The following is a 21,017-nucleotide window of genomic DNA, read 5'->3' on the forward strand; positions in this document are numbered from 1 at the left end:
CACCCGTGTGGAATTTGATTGCTAGGCGGCCATCTTGGGGAACTTCGTGTATAACTGCGTCGTGATGGGTTGCTGAGTCCACTGAATAAAGATACAAGTGAAGTGGACTTCCTCAGATTTATTATTCTTCATAGCGATTCCTACCGTCTGCGCGGTTCCAGAATTAACTGGACATCGGCTGATTGTCCGCAGTCTCATGTAACCATTGCGTTCTAATACTCCTATTTCCCAGCTAATCCATTCTTACATTTTGCATTTTCATCAGCTGATCGTGATTCCAAAGATACGAGACTGCCAAAAAAATGTCATATTAAATAGTTGGTTCGCCTGTAGGTGCAAGAAATGCTACTACTTCTTTTCCGTTCATCTTGCATGTTCCATACTGTGCATATCTTTCTTGATGTTATGGGCCACTAAGCTGGTGCTTGGTGCTGACATGTGTGAACTGCTCTGCATTGAATTTCCATGCTGCATACGCTGGATCCACTTGGCTCTAAAATGCATATATTATTTGCTGGTATTTGATTGAATTGATGTTTGGACTAAGTCATACTTCTGTGAACGCACAAATCTGATGGAGTCTTGCGTTGTTTTCACAATTGGTATCTAAAAAGATTAGAAACAAAAAAAGGGTACTTATTCGATTGGTGGTCGTCTTGAAGCCATGTTGCAATAGTCTGTATTTCTTCACCTAGAGTCTATGGTTGTACTCTTGATGTTTATAGTTTATAATGGTTACCCATCATCATTAGTTGTGAACTGTGATTGGTCAAAACTACTAGTTATATGCACATAATACTCCCGAGACCATATATATATATTAGTTACTCACTGATTACCTGCTCTTCTGGATTTAAAGAAAATACTCTGAGGTCTAAATGCTAGATCAAATAGTACAATAATTTATTTCCAATTATTAGAAGAACTCTGCCAATACAAATCTCATTTATTTCCAATTTATTTCCAATTAATTGTCTAGATGTATTTCTAACAAAAATCTATTATATTTCTAGATTATTCCTGTATCGGTTCGAGTTGGAGAAGACGAGCTTCCACCGTCTTGGGACCCTATACCCTCTCCTTTAGGTACTTGTTATATCCTATATGTTCTTTATTACATCATGTTTTGTTTTTGTTGGTGTTTATTTCCTGTTATGAATTTCTTTTTAGTTAGCAATGGATGTGACACTAAGAGATCACCTTAGAAAGATAAGGGATGAGGATGATGATGATATGATGCTATTTTTTCCCTATGCTACATATATTGGACTTTAGTTCAAACATAGCAAGGGAAAAGAAGCGAAGGCATACATCAAAATTAAGTGGCGAAGAACATGTTCAGGAGTTGCTTCAAGGTCATTTATAGAACTGTCGGGTAGCGTTTAGGATGGAGCCTGAAATTTTCAAATCATTGTCAAGTTATCTTAGAAGAGAGGGGCTGGTTCGTGATACAAGAATTAAGGTCGAGGAAAAGCTAGCATTCTTCTTATACATGCTCAGCCATAATGCCTCGTTTGAAGACCTAATAGAAGAATTTGGGCATAGTGGTGATACATTTCATCATCACATAAAGCATTTCTTTGACCTAGTTGTTCCTGTCCTCTCCAAGCAATTCTTGAAGCCACCAAATCCTAATCATGTCCACCAAAAAATCGAAAGGAATCCTCGGTTTTATCCCTACTTCAAGGTGATTACATGGACTATTCTATCATATGTCAATAACTGTTCTTTTCCTTCCAATGTTTAGAAAATCACATGCAGTTTTTTCTATGCAGAATTGCATTGGTGCAATCGATGGCACTCATGTGCCTATATCGATATCACCTGACAAAGCCGCTCCATTTAGGAATAGGAAGGGCACTCTTACTCAAAATGTAATGGTAGCGTGTGATTTTGATCTCAATGTAACTTTCATATCCACTGGGTGGGAGGGGTCCGTGACGGATGCTAGAGTTCTTAGGGCTGCAATGAACAATGGCTTTCAAGTACCCCTGGGGAAATTTTATTTTGTAGATGGCGGTTATGCCAACACACCATCTTTCCTTGCCCCATATCGCGGAGTTAGGTATCATTTGAAGGAATATGGGGCAGGTCGCCGAAGACCACAAAACTACAAGGAGATCTTTAATCATCGCCATGCAGTGTTGAGGAATCATATTGAAAGGGCCTTGGGAGTTATAAAGAAACGCTTCCCCATCCTTAAGGTTGCCACATTTCACAAAATAGAAAACCAAGTGAAGATACCGGTAGCAGCTGCCGTGTTGCACAACATTATTCGGTCTTTGAAAGGAGATGAACAATGGTTAGAAGATCAGGCAGAAAATGTTCAAGGCAATGTTGTTGACCTTCCGGATGGAGATCAAAGCAATGATCAAGACAGTGAACAAGGCAACAATCTTAGAGACACAATTGCACAACAAATGTGGATTGATTATCAACAACATAGAAATAATTAGTGATGCATTAGAATATGTTTTGATGTTATTGGGATTGCAATAAGTTCTTAGGAAATGTAGTTTGTACTAGTTATGATGCTTTAATGTTATTCGAATATGCTTTCAATTCAATAATCTCTAAAAATTATTGTTGTTCACAATTATGCTCATGTTCTAATTATGCTCATGTTATAAGTTACCATGCTTGGAAGGGGGTCTCCAAGATTAAACATGCTTGCAAGGAGGTCTCCTAGATTTAACATGCTCTTATCTAAAGGTGCACAAAAGAAAAAATCTCCTATAACTACTGCTTCAAAGACACATGGAGGCTCTCCAAAAGGTATACATGTTGGTTCTTTCTGATTAGTTTTGGTTCTTTCTTATGTTGCTTATGTGCTGATTTGCAGGGAAAACAAGAGCAAATTGGAATTCTATGTTAGAGAAGACCCTTGTTGACTTGTTACATGAACACAATACACCTGAATTTAAGGGTAACAATGGTTGGACACCCGATGCATGGAACAAGATTGCCAAGGAATTTCAAGAGAGGGAGAGATATGCAGGTTTCTCAAAAGTTCAAATCCAAGAAAAGGAAAAGGAGTTAAAGAGAGATTACAGGATGTTGAAAGATGCGAGGAAACAAAGTGGAGTTTCTTGGGATGAGAAAAGGTGTATGATTCAAGCTGATCCACCGATATGGGACAACATAATCAAAGTAAGTTTATTACCATGTTTCTGTAAACTTGAGACCTTTTTGTGTGTTGTCAGTTCTTAGCTTGGCATTTACATGAATATTTAAGTGTTGTTTGTTTTATTCATCTCACATTTAGTTTCTTACTTTATTGCGTAGTCATTTCCAAGGGCTAAAAAATTCCGCAACAAATCTTTTCCTCTGTTTGAAGCTTTGGGAGAGCTACATGATGGTTAGTTTTCCTTTTACCAGTAACTAAGTTTATTCACTATATTTTACTATTTCTTTCACTAAAACTTCATTGTATAGGTAATACTGTTGAAGGGACCTACAACTTCACTTCTACTCAACCAAATGGTCCAGATCTCACACAAATTGGGTCTGGAGATGTTCCTATCAATGTAGGAGACCGTGAAGATGTGGGAGACCCTTTGGCAGATCACAGACAAAATGAAGTAGAAGACAGAGTGTATGAAGTTGAAGAGGTTGATGTAAATGCTAATAGGCAGGATGAAATGTCAAAAAGGACTTTTGCTGTTTCAAGGAATGAAGAAGAAAAAGGACCAAAGAGGCCGAAGAAGAGTTCCAACATAGAAGTATTGATGGAGAGGTACCTAGACATTAGAAGCAAACAAGCTGAAGATGAAGCAACACTATTAGCAAGAGAAAGGGAGGCAAGAGAAGGTGATGACTTCTCAATTAAGAATTGCATATCAGTTCTAAACACATTGGAGGTCACCAAGGAGGAGAAGGTCAAAGCCTATAAGGTGTTCAAGGACCCTGACAATCGCCAAATTTTCTTGAGTGCATGCAATGATGATAGAGAGGCTGCATTGATGTGGTTGAGGGACGATATGGCTTAGCAGGTATACCTAAGGTTAACTGCATATCCTAACTCGATTTTGCATGATAAGGTCATGATTTCTGCACAATAAGTATATATAAATGTCATGAGATCACGCCTAACTGCAAATATTCTTTTCCTGATGCCATTTTTTATAATAGCTAGTTAGCATTGTTTGTAGCATTGATCTTAAACATTAACTTGTCTTATCTGTTAGCTCGAAGTACACTATTATATGGTTCAAACTTGTCTTGTCTATTACCTTAGCATTTTACATGTCTCATTTCTTAACTTTGTACTCTGAAGAACGATTACAATTTGGGATGCAAAAGCTAATTCATTGGTGTTTCTCACATATAGATTGTTGGTAAGATGATGGCTAGATGTGGCTGGAGTTGCTAGAGAGATGAGAAGGTCTAGACCAGTTGGACAACGATTTTTGATGTATAGATGATGAAATGCCAAACTGTAACCGGTTCTGCACGTTCTGGTGCATGTCAAACTGTGTATGGCTAGTGGTTCTGGTGCATGTTAAACTGTACACGTTCTGCTTATATTCTAAACGTTCTGGTGCATGAAGTGATATGAACGTTCTGGTGCATCTTAAACTCTACAAGTTACTGTTACTGTTATAATAAAATTATTCTGTTGACCTCTTGTACAGGTTACTATTACTGTTATAATAAAATTATTCTGTATAATTTACTGTTACTGTTATAATAAAATTAAACTGCGTTCAGAATAATTTTATTCTGGTGCATTAAGTTACTGTAACAAGTATTTTTGTTACTGTTGTTTACTGTATGGGCTAACCAAACAAGAAGTGTCATTGCTGTTTACTGTATGGGCTAACCGAACAAGTTAAAAAGAAGACAGGAAATTAATGGACAGGGAATTAAACCACACAGGGAAAAAGTGACGGCAGGGGATCCACTCAATCCACGTCTGGATTAATTCCACTTGTTGATTATAACCACGACTACCGAACATAGCCTTACTAATAAATCTTCATAGCTACAGTGAATAAGATAAAAACTCCACTAAAACTAGAAAATTGAGTGGGAGCTGTGCCCAACGTGGGTCCGCCTCTGCCTTCACCAATCGTCGCCCCCAGGATCTCCATTGCTCTGCTCTACGCCTCTACCCGATGGTCCGTCCGTCCTCATGTCCAGAGAGGAACAGGTGCTCCAACGGCCTCTACCACCAATGATGCGACGGTGATGAATAAAATTAGCCTGAAATTAGATTGAATAGAGAATAACATACCTAACATACTTGCAGGTTTTGGATCGATGCTCCACCGACGAGGTGATGCCAGGCTGCTCCCCTGCTCTGGATCAGATCGATTGGCCGCAACTTCTGGAACACAGGTGCGGCGGCGAAATAGCTAGGCACCAAAAGTATGTGCGATAGGAAAATGAAACTAATTCCGATTATAGGGTTCATTGGAGGATAATATGTTTTAGTGCCCCGAACTCTTCAAAGAAGTAGTATCTGGCTCTATTAAGGCTTGTTCGGTTACACCAATCTAGAAGGAGATTGGAGGGGTTTAAATCTCCTCCTAGTATACCCTTATAGGACACATTCTTGGAGATACTCTGAGTGATCAGCCTAATTTGGAAACTCCCACATGCTTCCAATTTCCAAAGTACTCCCTTTGTCCCAGCATAAATACTACTAGGTAGGTGCCCGTGCGATGCCACGGAACATAAATCTCGATTTGTATATCAGATATGCTTCCTGTGAAGCAAGGAAGCGAACGCAAGCCAGCTTTTTGTATTAGTGCATTATGTTCAGTTCTTACTTGAGCATCCCGTGTTCTCGTGTGTGCCATGGCCGAGTGGCAAGCTCAACACTGGTATTGTTGTCTTGTCTCAAATGAAGTCCGCTTCCACAAGTTAATCGGATTTCTTCATGGGTGATAGCTGTGTCAGATTCTTCCACGCATAGGGCAAGTAATGCAAGTGATAGCTGTGTCAGTTTACCCCCATTTTCTTGGGCATCACTTGTCACAAATGAAGTCCATTGGAGGTTCGCAATTTATATTCCGTGGCATCGCACGGGCACCTACCTAGTAAAATTTGAAGTTCAAACACATCATATATTAAAAGATAAAAAAGAAAATTCTGAGATAAAAAAGTGAAATTATCTCTTACAGTTTTCTCTTCTTTTATCTCTTATCATATGATGAATTTGAAGTACATCTATAATTTAATGCTTTTTTGGGACTTTTGTTAGTTATAATTTAATATTTTTTTGTGGCTTTTGTTAATTGGTTTGCACGAAAAATTGATTTTAAAGTACATCTATAATTTAATATTTTTTGTGACTTTTGTTAGTTATAATTTAATAATTTTTTGTGACTTATGTTAGTTGGTTTGCACGAAAACTTGATTTGCACTTAACACGTTGCCAACAATATTATATTGATCTCTTGTTCTCGCACAAGTACTGAATTTGGGACACGCTCTATTGATCCAAGCCATATCGCTTCTCATGGCCTCTTGCACAGGCGCATCAGGTTGAAACAACTTATCACACGCCAAAAGCGCATCAGTAGGATAGCGAACTTGATTTCTTACAGCCACGAAATCCATGCACTACAGCAAATCTGCAATGTGAACACAACAAACACCTGGGTATCGATACAGCACACAAGAACGTGAATCACATAAACAAACTGCAGAGACTGTCAAATACAACATCCATCTTACGTATCTCATTTGTTTACAGTATGCGTTCAGGAGGGTTTCAAATGTAAACATCACATGTCGTTGGAGCAAATCAGTTTACAGAGTGATAAAACCAAGACATGTCGCTGGAGCAAATCAGTTTACAGAGTGAAAAAACCAAGACAAGCTTCAGGCTGGCTGCTCATAAGTGATGCTGCTATTCTTGTTTGAAACAGTAAATCATCAACAGACAACTTACTCCACCTCTTCCAAGAAATCCTTGATCTCTGATGGGCTTAGAACTCTGTTATTTGTATGGAAACTGTTAGTTCTCACCAAACCATTTGAAGTAGCAAGGAGTTTGTAATATCAAATAGCCTTAGATTTCCAACAACAAAAACATAGTAAACAGATTCATTTCCCCTACAGCTAGAGGAGCACAAGTTGTTACCAAACCCTAAAGAACAGAATGGGAGCAATGAGTGATGCAGTGATTTGATCATTTGATGAGGCAAGAGGAACATGGATCATATAAAGGTGGCAGTAATAATTGAGTCTGTGTAACTTACTTGAACTCACGGTCAGCTCGAATAATTCCGATTTCAATGTTGTTGGAGGAAATTTGCCCCTCATATCTGCAAGTCCAAGATGCAGAACCAATTAGTAACTATTTAGGATGTTTTAAACTAAGCAACTACAAGTGGGTTGCAATACCCTTCTTTCAAAGTCAAAATTGCAGTGTGGATGGCATCATCAAGCTCTATATCCTCTGTGTATCTACAATGAAAACATATTATAAAGATAAGATGTGAAATCAGAAGGAAAGGATGATCTGTTATGGCACACAGGGGGTGGTAATGGGCTCTAAATCTTACACTATAAAATTTAAGGATCGAATCGGATTAGGATTCGGTCTCTATTCCTATTCATTTTTGTACTAAAATTTATTAAGGGCCACAATTTATTGTGAAGAAACACTTGATCATAATCCATTACCATCCCTAGGCACACATGCCTCTTATATTAATCAATGATGAGGTACATAGAATCAACTGGAATTTATTTACAATCAATGATGGAAGAAAATTATCAATGATAGAAGAAAATTATCAGCGGTACTATGTCACAACTCACAACAGTGTATCTGTATATAGTGCAAGTGCACAACATTACTACCATGAGATTATGTACCTCTTTCCAAGAAATGTCTTTGCATTTGACACATTTTTTCCCATGGCTGATGCCTTCCAGGAGAAGTATGATCCTGAGGGATCAACCTGAAGAAATAGCCAACAATGTCAGTTGTCTTGACTCTTGAGTTTACGAAGGTACATCCTACAATATCATGGTGATTGTTAACACATATGTGCACATTTTTCACTTTATAAGTACTACTTGTGATGATCCCTGTGAGACAATAAACAGGTTTCCTTTTTTTGAAAGGTTGATAATCAGGTTTGAGGTTTCTATCTTGTAACTTCTTCAGTATACCTGATACAACTGTGGGCCATTGTCATCATACCCAGCAATCAACAGCGATACTCCAAATGGTCTTACACCACTGAAACAAATAAGGATCACAAGTAAAACTCATTAACATATACGTATCTCAGGTTTTCACTAATCACCTTAAAAGCCCCAGACAATAGAGGCTAGTACAATCCTTTTGACTGGATGGTGTATATCCTAGTAATCTCTATTAGTTTAACTGTCTGGTCAAGCCATCACGATGACGTCAAGTGCGTCAATCAATAAATGGAAATATCTACTAAATGTTATAGATATAGTGCATATTCTATGTATGATGTTGGTTGGCTCGCTTGGCAAATAAACAATATTTAACCCTCGACCACTTAAATATCACCAATTAATTGAAAATCAATATCTGGATTGCACACAGGGACAATACATTTAGGTAATGTACAAATAAAAAAAATGGCAGACCGAGTACCAGAGGCAAGCCTTCCTCCCGCAAATGCAGAGAGGCTGCTTCGAACCCGCGATCTGGTGACTCAATGAAGCAGATCTTCCAAGTGTTTAGCTATTTAGGTAATGTACAAATAAGGCACTAAAAACAGCTAAAAAATACAATGTTATTCCAAGTGTTTAGCCCGGAAGAAAAGTTGTTTGAAGGTTTAGTGCCATAATATATTGATTGTGGAGTGGCCATCCTGCAGTATGCAGATGACATTATCCTCTGTATTCAAGAATCTGTTTTCAAGTCGTCCGATTAATTGTGATTAATCGTCCAAGTTGATTTGGACCCAATCACGATTAATTGCCCAAGTTGGTCAGCCAGAACGACCAGCAAGTCGTCCGACTTGAAAGCAGATGACAAAGAGCAAGCTGCAAATTTAAAGTTGCTCTTTATATCTATGAGATGTCTGGTTTTTAATCAAAATGCAGTTTGTACAGCTTTTTAATATGAACAGAGGCTCAAGGTAAGTTAGATGCCACTTAACTCAGCTGAACTTGATAAAGGCATAAAGCCATAAGCCAAGGAAGAGGCTCTGATCACAGATCCCTTGAATGGGGGAAACTTTAGGTATGTTTCTTGTTAAAAGAAATCAATGGGACTACAGCCTTCTATATAGGCCAGCCCTAACAATCTTTAATAATTAGCATAGAAGCATATCGTCATGCCCATGCCACCTGGGTAATTGGGGCCATGGTTTCCTTCTACGTGAGAAGGTGCAACCCACAGTGGTATTTCACATTTCCACAAGACATGTAATGATTAACTCTTCAAAATTCACTTTAGATTGGGAGAGTAAGCTCCACAAGAATTACAATATCTAAGGGTATTAATGTTTTAACTCTAAAAACTGTTTGAATTCATAATGCAATAGAAATTAATTATATCGATTTCTGGTCAAATAAAGGAATGAACAACTGGGGCCTTCCATGTGATAAATAGTAGTGCTGGGTCTTCAAGACCAAATTACAAGAACATTGCGAACTTGACTTCATGATCATGTACTGCCTTTATTAGGACAATATGATGAGCTTTTAACATTTCCTTTCGACTTGCAAAATCTGGTGTGTATGTTATAATCATGTTATTGGATTTCCATTATTGTAACAAACTACTTTTTTAGAATACTATACTAACAATGAATACTATACTAACAATCATGAAAAGCAAAGTAGTGACAAATTTCAAATTATATTGGGGCAGACACACAGAAAAGGAAAATGCAGATAATGCTACTGCCACTTAACAAAATGCAATGGAGTTACACTCCGAGGTTTTATTTATAGCTTCACCAGAGATGAAAACATTAAGTTCTAGTTATAAAACCCCAAACGGGCTGCATGTGGTGTAAACATAGAAATGCACTCTATTTCATATATAAGCAGTAATAGCGATACAAAAATGGAAATCTATTACACTGTAAGAATTTATAGTATTTTGAAGACTATAAGGGACATAAAGCTAGGCATATTCATATGTTTCATATGAGACCATATATTATGAATGACAAATGCATATGAAAAAAAATAAGATACTGTAAATGTTGTTCAGGCATGCCAAATAACAAGCATGAACTGAAGGTGATTAGAAACCTTGGCTGACCGTACATCTGCTTCTCTGCTCCCATCGACGGTTTTAGAGGATTCATCTTTAGATGTGTTGAAGCTGAAGCAACAATCAACAAATATGAAAAGCGTTAGGACCCAATCATCCAAGTACCAAACAATGAATGATCATGCTTATAGAAATTTACTCCATGAGATTTTACGTGGTTAACAAACAATTCAGTTTTGACAAACATACCGTGGGTCTAGTTTGTTAGGACCTCCTTGTATACGATGTTTTTGGTGCATGTCCCACAATCTACTGTAGGGTTCTTTCTTAGACCCTTCCTCGACCTCTTCTTCCCATCGACGGTTGGGATGGCAAGGATCTTTATGTTCGATCGGGCTATCGCTCTAGATAGAGCAACATATAGTTGGCCATGAGAGAACACTGGTTCGGGCAAGTACACACCAACATTGGGAATAGTCTGACCCTGTGCTTTGTTAACAGTCATTGCAAAGCTAAGCCGTACAGGAAACTGCTTTCTTTTGAACTGGAAAGGGAACATCTCTTCATCGGAGGGACACAGAGGTATACGCGGCAAGAAAATCCGTTTTCCAGCGTGCTGACCCAGTACAATTTCTGCGTCAATGCTATTTCTTTGGAAACCACGAATGACCAGTCTGGTGCCATTGCAAAGTCCATTCGCAGGGTCTATATTCCGAAGCAATATAATAGGGCATCCAATCTTGAGCTTCAAAACATGTGGTGGCAGCCCATTAGGCGTCAGTGTGTTTAGGAACTCAGGAGGGTAGTAGTTATGAGGATCATCCATGGCGCTATCGAAACTATGGTACAACATATGCTCCCCTTGAAAACGATCGATCATCTTAGCATTTATCATATCCACCCAGTCGTTCCGCGTTGACAGTATCGCCCTTGAAGTGATGTAGGTCGAATCAGACATATTTTCGTTGAGATTTGGGAAAACGAAGTCTATTAGGTTGTCAAGATCGTTGTCACTCCCACTATAAGGCACACATACCTCGTCAGGAAGACAGATGTCGCCGTCACTATTTGTGTCCTCAGTTCCACCGCCTACGCGCAGCAAATACTCCGCAAACCAAGGGTCATTTTTTGCCCTCATATTGCTAACAAGCTTTAAGTGGGACATGGACTCCCATAGGTAAGACATCCGTAGCGAAGAAGCGACCACTTGAGCCCTTGACCCTTTACGAACAACAGGCAAGACTTGTCTGAAATCCCCACCGAAGACAATGGTTTTACCACCGAATGGTAGTTCGGGCCGACCCATTATATCGCGCATGCTATTGTCCAGTGCCTCAACGGCTTGTCTCTTGGTCATAGAAGCCTCGTCCCAGATAATGAGAGATGCTTTCCGTAGCAACTCTGCGGTTCCACTCTGCTTCGTGAAGCTACATACAGCGCCATCGTCAATAGTGAGAGGTATTTTGAAGCGTGAATGGGCGGTTCTTCCTCCAGGCATTATGGAAGCCGCAACGCCAGATGTAGCTGTTGCCACTGCAATCTTGCCCTGGCTGCGTAGCGTCGCGAGCAGCACTCTATATAGATAAGTCTTCCCGGTGCCACCAGGTCCATCCACAAAGAACAATCCGCCCTTATCAGTGTCCACGGCAGATAGAATCTTATCATAGGCGACCCTCTGTTCCTCGTTAAGAGAGTCTTTGAGAGCCACATCTCCCACTGCTGGTTCGATACTTTCCTCCTCGTAGACCTCCCTAGCAGTACCAATAGCATCGTCATATGCGTCGATGATAGGAGGAAGAGGGAATGTCTTTATGTCCTTTCCCATTGACTGCAGCATGTTCCTAATGTCAATCAATACCATCTGCTCAACATGAGTTTTACCCTGACTCCTGTGTTGATAGTCCTCTGACATAACATCTAGGTGATTCTGCCAGAGTACCGCCACGTCGCTTGGCTCACAGTACACCAGTATTGTGGCAAAAAGTCGTCGCAGCGCCGATGGCATCTGGAAAAGAGCACGTTCAGTGAGACAGTCATCCAGTGTGTTGTCCGACTCAAGCAGTCCCCTTCTCTCTGCTGCCTCACGAAAAGTTGGTAGCGGGACACCATCTACTGTCCTTAGATCCACATAGGAGGTGGCACAAGTCACATGGTTTAGGAGAACACGGAGATAGTAGCGCTCCCCCTCAGCGGGATGAGCAGAGACTATTCTACCGACTTGTCCACCCGTATCACGCTTCCTCCGTTGCCATACTTTGCCCTTACCACTTTGCCAAGTGTACCACTCAGGGAAGTCACGATATAGGATGCCACGAGCCCCCTCATGTAGCCTATTCGCTTCAAAATATGCCGTGAGCATTGACCTATCAGCACCTGGACGGTTGACGACTCGCTCGACCATTTGTCGTTCGTGAAACGCCACCATGTGCATGTTTGGAAGATGGAGTTGCAATTGCATCACAGGTGGAGAGTTCTGACTAAGCTCAAAGCCGTATATCCTCCATAACGCTTCTGGAGGAGTCACCCACCTTGCATCTCTGTACTGCTTGATCTCATCTACATCATCATCTGCCTTGCTCGCATCTCTCATAACAACAGACGCACGATCATGGCCTTTGTATATGTACTTGAAAAGGTATTTAACAGCCTTGATGCTCCCGCACGCCTCAACATTGATGTGACAGTTGAAGAGACGAAGGAGGTAAGGGTTGTAAGGGACAACCCATCTATTGTCCAATTCGCACCCTCGAACCTTTTCCTTACGCCCATCATCACGACGTCTGTAAATCGGGTATGAGTCCTTCCCTTGCAAGGTTGTGTCACTGAAAGGCCGGGGGTAATGATTCTTGCACGATACATGGCCCTTAGTGCATGGGCAGTTAGGGTTTAACGACCCACACGGGCCATGCATCATATGCTTGATAACCATCTTTCGTAGTTCAGGGTACTTGTTGTGTGGGATCTCGGCTGAGATCAAAAGGTCATACTGCTCAGGGCACGTTAGCTTGTACTTCCTCTGCATGATGAGTAGAAAATGGGCATGTGGCAAACCCCGCTTTTGAAACTCCACGACATAGACGTAGGCCCGGACCTTACCGAGAATATCCTGTTTAGTCAGCCTATGCTTTAACTCCTGTAGCTTCGCATGAAAGACACGCACTACAAGATCGGGACGATCTTGTGGTGTTTGCCCAGGGAGAAGCTCTCTCCTTATCTCATCCCAGTTGGGGTTACATGTCATGGTAAGAAAGATGTCCGGTTTACCAAACTTCCGCACCAGAGCCATAGCATCCATATACCGACGTTTCATGTCACGAGGACCACCAATAAATGACGTAGACAGCACAGTTCGCTTCCCAACCTTTTCTGCTCTGATATCTCCATCTAACATGCTATCCACCAAGCCCTGGTATAGGTCTGCCCTTAAACGATCCTGATTCTTACGTATGAAATCTAAACGAGAGCTCTCAATCTTGATGTACGTGTCGACAGCGAACTGCTGGAAAAGCCGCTTTCCATGAAGTATTGGATTAAATACCCCGGGACGAATCTGGAATTTGTAGCAGTAGTAGTCACGTACGGACACACATAAATGGGTAGGAGATTCTGCATACGCAAGGATTGAAAAGTGAGTGATGTTGAAAGAATAGTTAATAATGTGCAAAAATCGCAAAGTACAAAGAAACAACTAACCTGCATCTTCATCGTTTGAATTATTTGCCCTATGTGTCGCACGGTATGCATCCACTTCATCCATGGATACACCAACCTTTGGGATATTTGCATGCCATCCAAGTTCACCTTTAGGGAAGAACAGTGGATACGATAGTGCATCGTAGCATCCATGGTATGAGCGGATGCCGTGGCTTGACCTATCCTTCCCATGTAACATAACACTCTTGCTGAACTGGCCTCGCCGTTCGCTCCCCTCGATCCATACAGCGGCCACCTCCGAAGTGAGAGGCGTGTTATATGTCTTCTGGTTCAAAGTCTGGTCAAGGTTCAATGCGATATGATAGTCATCAAGGTTCTCAACATGGCCCATGCTCCTAAGGTGCTCGGAGTACGGGTTTCCATGGAGTATGCCAACTATCTGTTTAATAACATCTTTGTCTTTCTGAAGCTGTTCTTCACGACACTTACGGTACCGATGCTCGAGACTGGGATCGTCATCGTAAAAGTAAAGCTCTAGATGTTTATGCTCCGACCCACCTTCCTTACCGAATGACTTGATATTGTGGTACATCATGCCTTGTGCCCGGAACGTGTATATACCAGAATCTCGCACATTAGTTGTCATACTATCGAGGCAACAGTATAGGGAAGTGAAAGAGAAATGGCCATTAAAAAACCTAATGTTATCACGAAAGTGCTTAGCATCAGAGTCTGCACTATCCCACAACCTCCTGAGCTGGGGAGGGGTATCGAGTGGTGCTAGCTCAACCTTCCCACCACGACAGCAAAACCCAGGTGGCTCGTACTCAAACTTCTTCGCAGTGCAATAACCGCAGTCAGGAACAGGCTTCAGCATATGTGTTTCTTCAGGGAGGTTACTGTATACCTTGTCGTACGGGTCAGGCACATCAGTGCCAGTAGATTCATCCTGAGTACCATCGATTTCGATGTCCTCGTCAGTCTCCTCGTCTGATATTTTTTGGAAAACAACGACTAAGACATGTGTATTTATATAAGCCTTGGTATCATAATCATAATAAAAATTGACATAAGTACATTGGCCAGCGAATATGTATCCCTCGTCGTTGTCATCATCTTCTTCGAATATGACAGCCTCATCATCATCATCATCATCTGGATCGTGAAAATACGAGCCACGTAAAAGACAAAGGCATTAAGGGTGGGGAAAATATGTAATCTAATTAAAGATTTTTTACAATTACCATTGGAAATGACCGTTGGCTTCTCTTGTGTATGCTCCACCTCATTTCCTTGTTCGGTTATGCCTTCACTTCCATTTGTTGGCAAGGTAGCGGCTTGGCATGGAACGCTACATTGTGCTGATGGAAACACACGATTAGTCTGACTATATGGTATCGTCGTCGTGCAAGATCCATTTAAGATTGGATAGTAATTACCATTGTTGTTGGCGTCACCGATAGTATCCCCATTCAAAGTAGTCACGTTCCTTGCAATGGATGCTTGAAATTGTTTGTTTCGACGGGCTAAGATAGCTTGTCTTTCCCCACGCGGCACATGATGTTTATGTCTTATTGCTTCAGTAGACATATCGAATGAACCGACATCCTCGGTCTGTGTTTGAGCTGGTAGGAAAGGTGTCCTAATGAATTCAGGGATAACCCAGTCGCAGGTGGTAACTGTTGAAGGTTCCGTTGCAGGGTGCACAACCTCAGGGGTATATGTTGGGTCCTCCATGGCGATGGACGCAACATTCAGAGTGTCAGCCTGTAGCACTCTACGTTTTCTCATGTACTCTATCTTTGCCTCTTTTCGCTTTGGTGTCTGATTATACAACCTAAGGCGTTCAAGCCTATACTCCCTAACGCCGATACTCGGTTCCCCAATGACACCAACAGATTCATGCACACTGCCTAGAATATGGCATGTATAGGTTCAATTGCACGAAACCTGTTGTATTTTGCCTTATTTTAGTAAAGTGAACAGTCATGAACCTGGTGGCAGAAGGTCTGTCGTTGCGACATAGTCGTTTGACTGGAATGTCTCGTTCCGATGCAGCCAGTCGCTATCATCATCTGGATCCACATTTTCTTTTTTGTCGCCATCTACGAAATATGAATACAATTACTTTACAATAGTAGGTCTATGAACATACATATTTAATTTAAATTTGACGGGTTTCATCACCTCCTGAAACATCGGGCATCACATTTTGTCCCTTATTTCGTTGACGCATTTGACGACGCTTGTTATTGTACTCATTCCTTTGTTCAACCGACATTGTTGCACGCCTTTCTCTATCCCTTTGCCTCTTTCGTTCGATAGAATTACCAGCCAATGGAGTGTTTTTAATAGGACCTACCATAATCATCCTAGCATTAGCCAAATAAACAGTGGTACAAAAGGCAAAATTTGTGAGATCAATGGTGCTACAGTTAAATACGAACCTCTAGATGACTCAGACTTTAGGGGTAGTCCTTTGTTTCGTTGACGTGCTTCACGGCGCTTCCTATTTTTCTCATTCTTTTGTTCAATGGACATCGTGGCATATCTTTCTCTATCCCTTTGCCTCTTACGTTCATTAGCATCGTCTATTGGTCCAAGCGAGTTTGATCCTATTTGATCACCTACAATTCAACCTTTTGTATTAATGAACACATACTTATTAAGTTTCAATCATTAATTGACATGTGTGAACAAACTTTTACCTGTAACGCTTGTGTTTGAGATGTCTATTAATGGTGTGCGATCAGCATTATGCTCCATTAGATTCGTTTATGTTGGTTCTTCGTTTTCACATAAGGAAATCTGCTAGTTGAGAATGGGCAAGTTTAGATGGTGCTTACAGAGATTCTGGTGGAAAGGGAGATACGGCAGCAACCGTCCTATTTTGGTAAAGTGTAGATGGTGCCATTGATCTTTTATCGACAATATATTGATCAAAGCACCATTAAAACAACAATAAAATTATGAGAAGGATTAAGTAGCCCTATTATGGTAAATTGTAGATGGTGCCATTGATCTTTTATCGACAATATATTGATCATAGCACCATTAAAACAACAATAAAATTATGAGAAGGATTAAGTAGCTTTTCACAAATAACACAAGATACCACAAGATACCACAAGATATCTGGTTATCCTAGATTCATCATTAGAGACACCCAGAATTAAAAAAATGGAAACAAATCACTTCCAAACTGTAGATGTGCTATATACCTGTTTTGCTTGGTGGCTGGTGCATTGGAATTAGTAAGATGAGTCCATACTTTGTATTAGCGTGGATAACTTAATCCCTACTATTAAGTGTAAGTCACTAAACAATGTATCTTATTGGTACTACACGTAAAAAACTGGTGCATTTTAGATGTGACTGTACAAGTAAAAAACTGTAGATGTGCTTCTACAGTTGGGAATTGTAAAGTAGACTGCTTCCATTAAGTTTTGCCAAGGAAACTCAATTGATATCAACAAGCTGGGAACACTGCCGCTGAATTTAGAGGCTGGCCAAAATGGTTCCATAAAAAAGGTTACAAGTATTCCTGTGATGCCACATTCTGGGCACAAAGGGCAAGACAGGATTGGATGTTGTTGTTGCACTTCATCGAGTACTTGGCATTCTAAAAGGTAAAATCTGGAACTAATGGCTGCCTGCAGTCACCGGGTGTTTATACTGTTAAAATCTACAGACGCGAGGACACTTTCTGTTTGGCTGAACCAATGGCGGCCTCTACTGTTTAATTTAACAAAAACATTGGTTTAGCAAAAAATCTTATTGGAACTACACGTAAAAACTGGTGCATTTTAGATGTGATTGTACAGGTAAAAAACTATAGATGTGCTTCTACAGTTGGGAAGTGTTAAGTAGACTGCTTGTATTAAGTTTTGCCAAGGAAACTCAACTGATATCAACAAGCTGGGAACAATGCCGCTGAATTTAGAGGCTGGGCAAAATCCCTATCCCTACTCCCTACTACTAATTAAGAATGGAGTGTGGGCGCCTGGCGTGGCCATGCCCCCGCCTCCGTTTCTCTGTCATCCTGGCCCACTGCGAGCCCTTTCTCGTCATGCTGGCCCACTACAAGCAGAGAGAATCTCTGCCATGCTGGTCCACTACGAGAGAAGCGTCATCAGCTCGTACACACAGCTCCACCGCTCCACCGCACACAGCTCCACCGCACCTCTGCACACTGCCGGCCCCACTCCTGCCCCATCTCGCCTCCACCGCACATCTCCACAACACAGGCCGGCGGCCGCAGAAACCTCGCCTCATATGTTGTTGTTTAGGGGATATCAGCTGCTGGTTTGCTTCTGTTCTTTTGGTTGGTTGCTTCAAGCTCGTGCAAACTATCCTTTCGTATCAAGAGTTAACAAACTTGTAAAGTTAGTATTTTCTGTTTTTGTTCCATGTATGTATTACACAATCGTGTAAAGTTTAATTTATGTGCTTCTTATTTTTTCAAAACATTATATTAGCCGGTTAGGTTCTAGAATACATAATATATTGTAGCCTTGTAGGACTTGTAGGAAAATACTACTTACATAAACCCACCGGTGTAAGAGATCTAACTATAATCGACTAAGTTAAGTCTGCTAGGTAAAAACAAACTTATCAGTTTTTTATTTTGATGCGTGCACAAAACCAGTTTATACCCTGACTGTTGTCTCAAAATTATTATAAATCTGCGCCTCCAATAATTACATAAATTTATTTGCTGCTGTTTTTTTTATTTTACTTGTACAAACACTTTCCAACTGAATCCGAGATCAAATCTAACTTTTAATGGTGAATCTAGGATAACCAGATTGTACTAAACTTAGTTCCAATAAGATTTTTTTTGAAAGCAGAACTTCAATTTAATCGAACCCAGAACTACATCTGAAACCCAAATGAACACAAACCACTGTAAATCTGCGCCTCCAATAATTACATAAATTTATTTCCTGTTGTTGTTTTATTTTACTTGTACAAACACTTCCCAACTGAACCTCAGATCAAATCTAACTTTTAATGGTGAATCTAGGATAACCAGATTGTACTAAACTTAGTTCCAATAAGATATTTTTTGAAAGCAGAACTTCAATTTAATCAAACCCCGAACTACATCTGAAATCCAAATGAACACAAACCACTGTAAATCTGCGCCTCCAATAATTACATAAATTTTATTTGCTGCTGTTTTTTATTTTACTTGTACAAACACTTCCCAACGGAACCCCAGATCAAATCTAACTTTTAATGGTGAATCTAGGATAACCAGATTGTGCTAAACTTAGTTCCAATAAGTTTTTTTAAAGCAGAAATTCAATTTAATCGAACCCAGGACGACATCTGAAATCCAAATGAACACAAACCATTGTAAATCTGCGCCTCCAATAATTACATAAATTTATGTGCTGCTATTTTTTTTATTTTACTTGTACAAACACTTCTCAACTGAACCCCAGATTTGCAAGTACCAGTTCTACCTTGACATGCTGAACAAGGGCTGTCGTGGTGGTATGTCTGCCTAAACTAAGTAAGCTTGCCTTTATTAGGATTATTCATACTTTGTAATCGGGCACTTTAATGTACTCCGGAGAAGCAAGGAGAATGTTTTCGAGTGATTAGTGTATTAGTTGGGATGGAAAGTGTGCATGTCGATCCCACCATCTAGGCTAGAGTCATCTTTGGGCTCAATTGGGTGATTTTTTTCTTACCAATGCAGAGCCTTTTTCTCTGATGGATATGCTGTGGAAGAGCAGGTCAAAAAGAGAGTAGAGAATAAGGCAAGAATCTTCGAGCAAAATGCTATCTACATGTGTTGCTTGGTGGCTGGTGCATTGGAATTAGTAAGATGAATCCATTCTTTATATTAGCGTGGATAACTTGATAGCTGAACATAGTATATACTTGTCTCTCACTCCATAATTAATTGAAGCAACATGTGCTGGTTACAAGTATTATCCTTGCCCCAAGGTCCTTATAGTTCTGTTATTCGCCCAGCAGAAGAACATGATTTATTCACACATTTGTTATCAGCTACCTGCTTATCGCTTTTACTAAATTTCTAAACACTTTGGATACTATTATGTTGTGATGTGGTCAAAAGTATTACTTTATTGTTGTGCAGTAAATTGAATAGGAGGTTTGTGGTTTGTGCTTGGCCTGAAAGGTCATGCCACTCTAGTTGATTCCTTGCAATTTAGCAGAGCGAAATATTTTTGGTGTATATTTTTTTCACGAGTGCAATTGTGATTGATTATATCGTTTTTGTTTGGCTAAACCAATGGCTGCTTTATACAAAAGTTGCTAGATGTTATATTACATAAACGTTGGTTTATGTAAGTTGTTTTTTCCTACAAGTCCACAATATACCATGGTCTGCAACCTAACAGGCTAATAGTGATACATGAAAAGTTAAAGAATACAACACCAGTGTATTTCTACATCGTTAAGAAAGCAAAGCAGAACTAAACACACTATGAACTAATACATAAACACAGATTAGCAACAACTCGGGGAAAAAAAGTGTACCAGCAGGAACCGCTAGCACATAAGAAAATTGTATATCTAGGTTCGAACAGGCAAGAACATGGTTATGCATAATCATGAACTGCTAGAGAAGCTAGTGAAATTTATACCTCTGAACAGGGGCAAATGAGGAGTAGGCTCCTGCTTGGACCCTCCTAAGTCAGCTGAACCAAAAAGAGAAGAACCAAACTGAGAATCTACTGAACATGAAGATGTTGGCACACACATGAAAATGAAGGACCAGCGCTGACTCACCTGGACGTGGGTGGGCGCGACATTTGGGGGATAGTTGTTGTGATTGCGGTACCGAGATCGTGCTTTCCAAATCGGCGACGTAGCATTGTTTGTAGCATTGATCTTAAACATTAACTTGTCTTATCTGTTAGCTCGAAGTACACTATTATATGGTTCAAACTTGTCTTGTCTATTACCTTAGCATTTTACATGTCTCATTTCTTAACTTTGTACTCTGAAGAACGATTACAATTTGGGATGCAAAAGCTAATTCATTGGTGTTTCTCACATATAGATTGTTGGTAAGATGATGGCTAGATGTGGCTGGAGTTGCTAGAGAGATGAGAAGGTCTAGACCAGTTGGACAACGATTTTTGATGTATAGATGATGAAATGCCAAACTGTAACCGGTTCTGCACGTTCTGGTGCATGTCAAACTGTG

General features: G+C 40.3%; 4 protein-coding genes and 1 long non-coding RNA gene across 6 annotated transcripts; 1 reads left to right on the forward strand and 4 right to left on the reverse strand.

Moving 5' to 3' along the window:
* The first annotated feature begins 2,849 nt into the window (after nucleotides 1-2,849).
* On the forward strand, nucleotides 2,850-3,989 carry LOC103639679 (uncharacterized). The gene is made up of 3 exons (XM_020544058.1): nucleotides 2,850-3,150; nucleotides 3,286-3,358; nucleotides 3,436-3,989. The coding sequence occupies exons 1-3, from the start codon at nucleotides 2,869-2,871 to the stop codon at nucleotides 3,987-3,989; spliced, it is 909 nt and encodes a 302-aa protein (XP_020399647.1). The 5' UTR covers nucleotides 2,850-2,868.
* An 876-nt stretch (nucleotides 3,990-4,865) lies between these two features.
* LOC111590144 (uncharacterized) lies at nucleotides 4,866-5,741 on the reverse strand. Its single transcript, XR_002749234.1, has 2 exons — nucleotides 5,237-5,741; nucleotides 4,866-5,167 (listed from the first exon to the last, which is right to left on the reverse strand). It is a non-coding gene; the product is annotated as an uncharacterized lncRNA (long non-coding RNA).
* Nucleotides 5,742-6,612: 871 nt separating this feature from the next.
* LOC103639881 (proteasome subunit alpha type-2-like) lies at nucleotides 6,613-10,244 on the reverse strand. The gene is made up of 6 exons (XM_020544154.2): nucleotides 10,220-10,244; nucleotides 8,134-8,231; nucleotides 7,834-7,919; nucleotides 7,357-7,419; nucleotides 7,212-7,277; nucleotides 6,613-6,946 (listed from the first exon to the last, which is right to left on the reverse strand). The coding sequence occupies exons 1-6, from the start codon at nucleotides 10,242-10,244 to the stop codon at nucleotides 6,898-6,900; spliced, it is 387 nt and encodes a 128-aa protein (XP_020399743.1). The 3' UTR covers nucleotides 6,613-6,897.
* On the reverse strand, nucleotides 9,711-13,859 carry LOC118473426 (uncharacterized; the record flags this gene model as incomplete). Its single annotated transcript, XM_035962796.1, has 2 exons — nucleotides 9,711-10,282; nucleotides 10,421-13,859. A coding segment is annotated over one exon (3,432 nt), but the record flags the coding sequence as incomplete, so codon positions are not given.
* LOC103639680 (uncharacterized) lies at nucleotides 13,767-20,679 on the reverse strand. 2 transcript variants are annotated; one of them, XM_020544480.2, is made up of 10 exons: nucleotides 20,597-20,679; nucleotides 20,452-20,505; nucleotides 16,534-16,633; nucleotides 16,273-16,452; nucleotides 16,013-16,183; nucleotides 15,820-15,930; nucleotides 15,265-15,738; nucleotides 15,070-15,186; nucleotides 14,903-14,980; nucleotides 13,767-14,815 (listed from the first exon to the last, which is right to left on the reverse strand). In XM_020544480.2, exons 3-10 carry the CDS (start codon nucleotides 16,589-16,591, stop codon nucleotides 13,860-13,862), a joined length of 2,145 nt encoding a protein of 714 aa, XP_020400069.1. In that variant the 5' UTR covers nucleotides 16,592-16,633; nucleotides 20,452-20,505; nucleotides 20,597-20,679; the 3' UTR covers nucleotides 13,767-13,859. The 2 variants fall into 2 exon arrangements, with proteins under 2 accessions (XP_020400069.1, XP_020400068.1); XM_020544479.2 differs by having other exon boundaries at nucleotides 13,767-14,980.
* Nucleotides 20,680-21,017: the final 338 nt, after the last annotated feature.

This window comes from Zea mays, chromosome 9 (genome assembly GCF_902167145.1).
Source record: "Zea mays cultivar B73 chromosome 9, Zm-B73-REFERENCE-NAM-5.0, whole genome shotgun sequence".
NCBI classification, from domain to species: domain Eukaryota; kingdom Viridiplantae; phylum Streptophyta; class Magnoliopsida; order Poales; family Poaceae; genus Zea; species Zea mays.

Bases quoted from the DNA above. Each gene is read 5' to 3' on its own strand.
- LOC103639679 (XM_020544058.1), top strand. From the start codon at position 2,869: ATGTTAGAGAAGACCCTTGTTGACTTGTTACATGAACACAATACACCT. The intron at 3,151-3,285 runs GTAAGTTTATTA...TTTATTGCGTAG, and splicing joins TATGGGACAACATAATCAAA to TCATTTCCAAGGGCTAAAAA. The intron at 3,359-3,435 runs GTTAGTTTTCCT...TTCATTGTATAG, and splicing joins TTTGGGAGAGCTACATGATG to GTAATACTGTTGAAGGGACC.
- LOC103639881 (XM_020544154.2), bottom strand. From the start codon at position 10,244: ATGGGAGCAGAGAAGCAGATGTACG. The intron at 8,232-10,219 runs GTCAGCCAAGGT...TATGTTAATGAG, and splicing joins AGCAGAGAAGCAGATGTACG to TTTTACTTGTGATCCTTATT. The intron at 7,920-8,133 runs GTATACTGAAGA...CTATTTCTTCAG, and splicing joins ATGGCCCACAGTTGTATCAG to GTTGATCCCTCAGGATCATA.
- LOC103639680 (XM_020544479.2), bottom strand. From the start codon at position 16,591: ATGGAGCATAATGCTGATCGCACACCATTAATAGACATCTCAAACACA. The intron at 16,453-16,533 runs GTAAAAGTTTGT...GTTGAATTGTAG, and splicing joins CTCAAACACAAGCGTTACAG to GTGATCAAATAGGATCAAAC. The intron at 16,184-16,272 runs GTTCGTATTTAA...TGATTATGGTAG, and splicing joins AAAGTCTGAGTCATCTAGAG to GTCCTATTAAAAACACTCCA.